General features: G+C 39.4%; 1 protein-coding gene across 1 annotated transcript; it reads left to right on the top strand.

The window, feature by feature from the left end:
• The first annotated feature begins 637 nt into the window (after positions 1-637).
• On the top strand, positions 638-8,477 carry rtcb (RNA 2',3'-cyclic phosphate and 5'-OH ligase). Its single transcript, XM_030148581.1, has 12 exons — positions 638-812; positions 1,768-1,843; positions 2,607-2,674; positions 3,037-3,136; positions 3,823-3,979; positions 4,104-4,260; positions 5,319-5,478; positions 6,166-6,341; positions 6,463-6,651; positions 6,748-6,858; positions 7,867-7,986; positions 8,150-8,477. Exons 1-12 carry the CDS (start codon positions 720-722, stop codon positions 8,255-8,257), a joined length of 1,515 nt encoding a protein of 504 aa, XP_030004441.1. The 5' UTR covers positions 638-719; the 3' UTR covers positions 8,258-8,477.
• Positions 8,478-8,636: the final 159 nt, after the last annotated feature.

An 8,636-nucleotide genomic window follows, 5' to 3' on the forward strand; every position in this document is an offset into this window, starting at 1 on the left:
TAAAGCTCTTTAAACAAAAGATAAACCTTACAGACCGTAGTGTACATTTTAATTTCACAATAGTGTTTTGACATTTATAGAGGACTCATCTTCTTCCTCTTGTTGCCTCACATTAAATCTGATTATTTAATTTTTTATCATCAGTGACTAAAAACAAGCAGGAGTGAGAACAAAAGGTTGTGTTTTACCTGCCCCTTATCCAGTACATAAATAAACAGTAAATATACAGGTAGGTCCATTAGTATTTGGATAGTGACACATGCTTTTGTCCCCCTCATCCACTGTTAATACCACAGTTTTTATACATCAAATGCTTTCCTTTTTGTGGAAAATGCTTTCACATTGAAGGTCATTCACTAACTTCCGGCTTGTTTTTAGTTTTATCGTGTAACTTGACTAAACCATTATTTGACTACAACTACGGCAAGCTGATAGTTAAGTTTAAATTTAAGATTCAGACTTTGTCCGTGACAATAATTAACCACAAATTGCATACATTTATTTGTAATATAAAAATCACCGTTAATCATATTATTTCCACTTTGTAGACCACGGATATAATATTTTGATGCGTCACGCTTACATGTAACGCGTTTTGCTTTCTTAATACTTCCAGGCTTCCGTACTGAGCCAAGTGACGTCATCCGCTGTCACTGGTCTCACAGCCGGGTTAGCGCAGCACTAAAATCTCTGAAATAATTTAGAGTTTGGAGCAAAAAATGAGTCGGAGTTATAACGATGAGTTGCAGTTCCTGGATAAGATCACCAGTAACTGCTGGCGGATTAAAAAGGGCTTCGTTCCTAACATGCAGGTGGGACTTGGAGCGTTAACGTGGCTAAGAGCAGGTTTAGCTAATGCTGCACTTCAATACAGTCCACGGGCACACGTTGGCGATTATGGAGACTCACCAGCTCTGAATACTGACGTTAAAATTCACATTTAATGCATGAGTAAAATAGTTTTGATGTTGATTATTTCGAAAAATCAACTATTAAAAACCACGACTTGCTGAAAACGTATAGATCCATGCTAGAATCTGCTGCTGTGACTCCATCTTTCAGTATTTGATAATATCCACTGCGATGTTTGACGAATTAGTACATAAAAACATTTGAAATACAGCAGACCATGCTTAGTTTTGTGATTTTTACCCAATTAAACATAAAACTGATGTGTTTTATCATTGTTATTATTATTTAGAATGACGACATAGAGTAGGACATTCTGTCGGCCGACTTATATTTTGACAGTCTTGATAATTAGTAAGCTAATATTGTTATATGATAGATCATAAAACACAGACTATGTACACATGATAGTTTTTAAGCTTTACATTAAAATGATGGTCTGCGCCATTTAGATTTCATTCAGCGTAGATGAATGTGCTACAGGACAGGGCTGAATGATTTGCAGATAAAATGGGGTCTACTCTATTTTTTAATGGATCTCAGATTTTTCGTTTAGATTGCTAATTTTTCATGTGATTTTTGCTGGATAAAATAAAATTTGTGGATTTGCCTGGTGTGCACAAAATAATCATGTCCCTTTACATCTGTACGATGTGATTTGTGTGCTGTCGCATCTCTGTAGAACCTAAGTGCTTCACTATATATAAAAAAAAAAAAAATAGATACGTTGTGACCCAGTTTACCATCACCCAAATATTGCAGCTCCTGTGATGTGGAAAAAAGCTCTTTGTCATATTGTGATTGCATAACATTTGTATCAGTTGCTCTGGTCCTTAAAATTAATATGTTTCATTTCAGGTTGAAGGAAATTTTTATGTGAATGATTCTCTGGAGAAGCTGATGTTTGAAGAGCTTCGTAATGCCTGTCGAGGAGGTTTGTGTCTGCTGTGGTGGATTTTCATTATTTACCCACTCTGCTAAAATGTAATAAGAGAGCAGAGAGAAGTTCATTAGATTTGTTAGATTTATTACATCACAAAGTAAACACTGGGCAGCTCTGAAAACCTTTTTTTCATTTTAGCAGCAACTCAGCTTGGGATTAGTTCAGTTCTCAGTTCAGATCAACAATAGAATCAAAACCAGGTGACAGTTTTTGGGCCAGTCTGGATCACACAGGACCTCTCCCATGTATTTACTGTATTTCCCACTGTACCAGCTTTTAGTAAAACAGTATATAGTACATTTTAAATGAAAGTATCCTGAACAATCGACAAATCTGCCATTGAACTGAAATTAGTTGATTCAAATAAACCTGGTATTTTGCTCATCATCTTATTGTTTTAGTTGATTTTCAGATATAATTACCAAATGTTTTTGGTGATTGCAGCTTCTGAAATGTGACAATGATACAGGAAACGGAATATATTTGGGAATAGACTTATTTGACTTATTTCATTTTAATAAAATCTAATTATCATTTGAATATTAAAGATGCTCAAATGATTAATAATTAATCAATAAAACAGGTGTTAAACTTTGGCTCAAACAGAAAGTTCAGACTCACGATTTTGTTCATATATTCCTATGTTCATGAATTAAAACACTGACTACACTGTGTGTTTGCTCAGGTGATAAATGTTTAGTCCAGTTTGCTCACATGTGTTGTGTTGAATCTGAATACAGCCTGTTTTCCTCAGGTGTTGGTGGTTTCCTTCCAGCCATGAAACAGATTGGAAATGTGGCAGCGCTGCCAGGAATAGTACATGTGAGGACTTGACTCAACACTGTCTTTCTGAAAGTACTTCATAAAATGTGTTTGTTATAGAAGTGCTATAAAAAATGATAATGATAATGATGAATATTGTTCATATTGGCATGGAGAAAAGGAGATATCACGTTTGATTTGTTTTGTTTGCACAGTAAAATACAATTTTATCATGTAGACTTGCATACAAATCATATGTTCTACAGTTTAAATCTTTAAACAGAATCTAGCCCTTTTAAGACTGTGGTGTCTCCAGTGACACATTGCATACGTGTCATTCCTATTCCCAGTCTTAAAAGGGCTAGATTCTATACAATTTAAGTCTGATAATAATAATAGTTTATCATTTATTAACTCCACAGAGGTCCATTGGCCTCCCAGATGTCCACTCTGGGTATGGGTTTGCTATTGGAAACATGGCGGCCTTCGACATGGACAACCCTGATGCTGTTGTCTCTCCAGGTACATCAGTCAGTCAGTTAATGAATAAATTATACTGTATAGTTTTATTAACTTTGTATTATAGCATGAAATATTGACTTACGAACAGTTTGGACAAACTGTACATCATGGTTTCCTTTGATTATTTATTTTGCATGATGGTTTGTAATTTAAATGGTGTGGCACATGATGCAATGATGGTTTTGTTCATTTATAAATACTGAGTTCCAAAATATTTTTAGGTGTCTGTTCCTAGTAAAGAAGTTTGCTTTTGACTCCTTTAATGCATCATTTAAAGAAAATACTTTTTCTTCTCTTTGCTGATATTTCACAAACCAAAATATATTGATGTCAGACAAAATCTGCAGTTAGAGAATTTTTTGTCTCTTTAAGTTTTTGGTTTCCAAACATCTAGTAAAATCTCTAAGAACCCATTGGACCAATGAACACCTCCTGATAACAGCTTATCACTACTGGTGTGTTTTTCTAATAGTTGTATGTAAAATAATTTATCACTGAAAACCTGTGTAGATCTGAAAACTGATCAGGAATCAATAAAGATCTGAATCCAAAAGCACAATTGCAAATGTAAATGCTATCAGTAAAACCTTATGAAGTTTGATCTCTACCCCTGATTCAGAACTAAAATAGAACATACATATCTGGCGAGCACTGATTGGACAGAGCTCCCTGTTGTTTTCCTGTAGGTGGTGTTGGCTTTGACATAAACTGCGGCGTTCGTTTGCTGAGGACGAACCTGGATGAGAGGGACGTGCAGCCGGTGAAGGAGCAGCTGGCTCAGTCACTGTTCGACCACATCCCAGTGGGAGTGGGATCCAAGGGAGTCATTCCCATGGGAGCTAAGTAAGGAGACACACAGCCCACGCCACACACACACACACACACACACACACACACACACACACACACACACACACACACTAACTGATGTTACAACCTGAGCTCATGTACTGCTGTATGTCTTCAGAGACCTGGAGGAGGCTCTGGAGATGGGTGTGGACTGGTCCCTGAGGGAGGGCTACGCCTGGGCCGAGGATAAGGAGCACTGTGAGGAGTACGGCAGGATGCTGCAGGCCGACCCCAACAAAGTGTCCTCGAAGGCCAAGAAGAGAGGATTGCCTCAGGTATCCTAGAAGCCCTGAGGTCAGGGGTCATGAGGGTTTAGACCTCAGACGTTTTCAAACCTGATTGATCAAGATAAAATAAGATATGACATTATTTAGTCCATTGTGGGGAATTTACATGGTGTGATATAGGGGGGGTTACAGTGAACTGTTATAGAGTCTGATGGGAGGAATAACCTGCAGTATCCCTCCTTGCACTGGGGATGTAGAAGTCTGGTGCTGACAGAGCTGTCCAGGGCCTCTCCAGTGTGGTGCAGGGGGTGGGAGGGGTTATCAATGATGGATGTCAGCTCAGCCAACATCCTTCTGTTTACCACCTCTGCGATGGAGTCCAGCGGGTAGCCCAAGACAGAGCTGGCTCTCTTAATCAGTTTATTGCGTCTTGTCTCTGTCTGTACTGCCCACTCCCCAGTACACGATGGCAAAGTGTAGTGCAGAGGCCACCACAGTGTTCTAAAATGTCCGGAGAAGAACCCCGCTCGGTCTCCTCAGCAGGTTGAGGTCTGTGTTGTCTGTCCAGTCCAGTTTATTGTCTAGGTGAACACCCAGGTACTTAATAGAGTCCACTATCTCAATGTCCAAGCCCCGGATGTTCCCCTGTGTGTGTTGTGGGGGTGACCTGCAGAAGTCAATCACAATCTCCTTGGTTCAAACCAAGGTTCCTGCTGCTTTCACACTGCAATGTTTGGAGAGGTCGAAACAGTTTTACATTACCATACTTAACATCGTCCTGTGTCTCCCTGTACTGGACAGTTGTGTGTTTCATTTATTCAGCTCATCTTTAACTTCCTCCACTGTATATGAGCCATGATTCAGCTTTATTCATCTTACTGGATTAATCAGTTAGTATAAAACTGAAAAAATAGCAGATTAGTTGCCATTTTTCCTGCAAAAGTGTCAAGATTTCAAGGTTATGGCTGCTAAAAATGTGAAGCCTTGATGCCTTTATCTGATAGTAACCGAAATGGTCTTGTCATTTTAGGATGGTACATATAAAATTGGATGATCTTTGACTTAATAACTGAAACTGTGCTGTAAAAATATCCATCCTGTTAAAGCTGGGGACTCTGGGAGCAGGAAACCACTACGCAGAGATCCAGGTGGTGGATGAGATCTACAACGACTACGCAGCCAAAAAGATGGGCATCGACCACAAAGGTCAGGTGTGTGTGATGATCCACAGCGGCAGCAGAGGACTGGGACACCAGGTCGCCACTGGTACGTGACCTCGTTACAACTTGGTGAAAGGTTTATAAATGGAGGCCCACACATAAGAGTTACAGCAGTCTGAAACGATCCATTAAGGAGGCATATACTATTACATCATCTGCTCAATGAATGACATAAAAACATACACATACATACGTGTAAAAAATAAATATTTGAAGCCTATTAGAAATTGACATAACTTAGACATACCTATACACGTCTCAACAATTATATGTTATTAAACGTATGTAGATGGGCACCAGATAAATAGATAGATACTTTTATTACATTGCAGCTTACATACAACAACAAGAAGACAAAACAGGCAGGTTACTAACCAGATTAACATTAACATTAAGGTTAGTATATACTCTAAAGAAAACCTGCTGCACAATACTATAAACACAGCAAACAGCAAGAAGTAGGTGACTGTGGTATGTCTTCGATTTCCATATACATACAATCAATTGATTTATTAGTCAGTTTGGTTTAATTATTTTTTGTAATTTGTCAAACTTTTCCTGTTTGCAGCTTCTCAGATATGAAGCTTTAAATCTTTTTGCCCAGTAAAGTAAATATATTTTTGGGTTTTAGATTGTAGCGAATCACTTCCAGATTCTACAGACATCCTATAGGTTTAAACAGCATCCACTGTCTATAACATGTTCTTATTGTTGTTTTTGTTGTTTTTTACAGATGCACTGGTTGCCATGGAGAAAGCAATGAAGAGAGATAAGATCACAGTGAATGACCGACAGTTGGCCTGTGCTCGAATCACATCACAGGAGGGACAAGATTACCTGAAGGGCATGGCCGCCGCTGGGAACTACGCCTGGGTGAACCGCTCATCCATGACCTTCCTCACCAGACAGGTGAGAACACCAGGAACCACATCACATGACCCTGACACGCAACAGGACGTGATGTCATATTTCCATATGTTTAATATTCATGTGGTTTGAGTCCCGCTTGTGTTTTTAAAACATGCTTTAGGCCTTCTCGAAAGTTTTTGGGACGACGCCAGACGACTTGGACATGCACGTCATCTATGACGTTTCTCACAACATTGCCAAAGTGGAGGAGCACATGGTGGACGGGAAGCAGAAGACGCTGCTCGTCCACCGCAAAGGCTCCACTCGAGCCTTCCCCCCACACCATCCGCTCATCCCCGTCGACTACCAGGTGCGCGCCCCCCTCCCCGTCAAACCTTTAACCATGAAATTCAGATCCATAAGATGAGCTGGAGTTTTAAATCCATGTTTTGTTCTTATTGCTCAGCTCACAGGTCAGCCAGTGTTGATCGGAGGGACCATGGGAACCTGCAGCTATGTCCTAACAGGGACAGAACAAGGCATGACAGAAACCTTCGGTACCACCTGTCATGGAGCGGTAGGAGCTTTGATCAGTTTCCTCAGATTTCTAGCAATGACATGTTTTTTGGTTTCATAGCTAAGTCTACTTGAACTCTGCCTGCAGGTGAAATCCCAAAGTGGGGCTTTGGCTGACAGTTCACTCACCTGTCAAACAGACTTTCTGAGCTTCTGAATAGACATTTTTTTCTGAACAAACAGTAAAGAGGAATCCTTCATGGACCTCCAGGCAGTAATTAAAAATAGTAATGAAAAATTATAAAAGAGGTCCTCTTTGGTGAAGGTACCATCAATGCACAAAAATACAAAAACCAAGGCACTCTCTTATCATTCCTTTATTAATTATGGCATGTCTCAATGGACCTCACTGAGCCTGAGTGCCATGGTTTTTTTGTATTTTTTGTGCTTAGACAGTTTTTCCTGTTTGACTGTACTTGTGGTTAAGAAGTTACAGTCATCTGTGCTGATAGGACATTTAAGACCAGTATACACTGTGTTTGGGTCTTTCAAGACAAAGGATGAGAAGACATATTGGTATCTCTGGTCATACCAAAAAAAATTGGTTCCTACATTTCACAGTGAGGGTCACAGCCTGAGACAAAATTCTGACAGCGTCTGAAATTTAGTTTGACCATCTCACAGTGTGAAGCAGCTACTACCTACATCAATAGGAATGCACCATGACAGGACACATTGATCACCATTACAAATGTGTTTGTCTGCTGCAGTTTATCACCTTAAGCTTTCTTTGTAAAGTTTCCTCCCAAGTTTCTTTTCTCAAGTCACAACCAGGTCCTCACAAAGCAATCATTAGCTTAGCTTCATTGTTTTTAGCTATAGTAGCACAGAAAGTAACATGCACACATGACAATTCTTATGCTTTGACTTGGATTGAAGCCCAAGATTCGGTGGATTTTATCATAATTGTATCATCAGTCTGCACATGTCGAATACAAGTTCAGAGACAAAAACCCTGATGGATTTTGTGTGAGGTTTTTTTGACATTGTGTTCTTCCTGTTGGTTCAGGGTCGTGCTCTATCTCGAGCAAAGTCACGCAGGAACCTGGACTTCCAGGACGTCCTGGACAAACTGGCTGATATGGGAATCGCCATCCGAGTGGCTTCACCCAAACTAGTCATGGAGGAGGTGAGGGGGGAAAATGTCGTTAGTGTTTCGAATATCCAGGTTTATTTAGCTCCTAGTTGTCTTGTCCAGGGTCCTTACTGGACACTCAAATAGGTTTTTACCTACTTGCATACTTTATGTATGAAAAATGCTTATCTTAAAGTTGTTTTTCCTTTTTGTTTAGGCTCCTGAATCATATAAAAATGTGACAGATGTCGTCAACACGTGTCATGATGCTGGAATCAGTAAGAAGGCCATCAAACTGAGACCAATTGCTGTGATTAAAGGCTAAAGCTGAAAGACAGTTTGCACCAAACTGAGGACTAAAGCCAACGTGTCTAGAAAACAGAAGAAGCAGAAGATAGTCACTGAAGCTATTTTTGATTTTGGGTGGGAATTTCTGTTAAGAAACATGAAATTTAGAATGAAGCTGAAAATCTAATTTTGGATTTGAAAATGTTTTGTTTATGCCTTATCTGTGATTCCAATAAAGATCACAAAATGGAAGCTGTTATATTTATCATAGTATCATAACTGCCAGTACAACCACCTCTACCATCAGTGAAAGGCATGACTTGTTTCTGATGTTTTCTGCTTTGATACTGTAGTTTTACTCACCAAGAAGCTCCTACTTACAGTAATTACAAAGACAAAGAAGTTCCTGGATTAGT

This window comes from Sphaeramia orbicularis, chromosome 12 (assembly GCF_902148855.1).
Source record: "Sphaeramia orbicularis chromosome 12, fSphaOr1.1, whole genome shotgun sequence".
NCBI lineage: Eukaryota > Metazoa > Chordata > Actinopteri > Kurtiformes > Apogonidae > Sphaeramia > Sphaeramia orbicularis.

Coding starts and splice junctions, on each gene's coding strand:
- rtcb (XM_030148581.1), top strand. CDS start 720: ATGAGTCGGAGTTATAACGATGAGTTGCAGTTCCTGGATAAGATCACC. Junction 6,652..6,747: donor TCATCCCCGTCGACTACCAG/GTGCGCGCCCCC, acceptor CTTATTGCTCAG/CTCACAGGTCAGCCAGTGTT. Junction 6,859..7,866: donor GTACCACCTGTCATGGAGCG/GTAGGAGCTTTG, acceptor CTGTTGGTTCAG/GGTCGTGCTCTATCTCGAGC.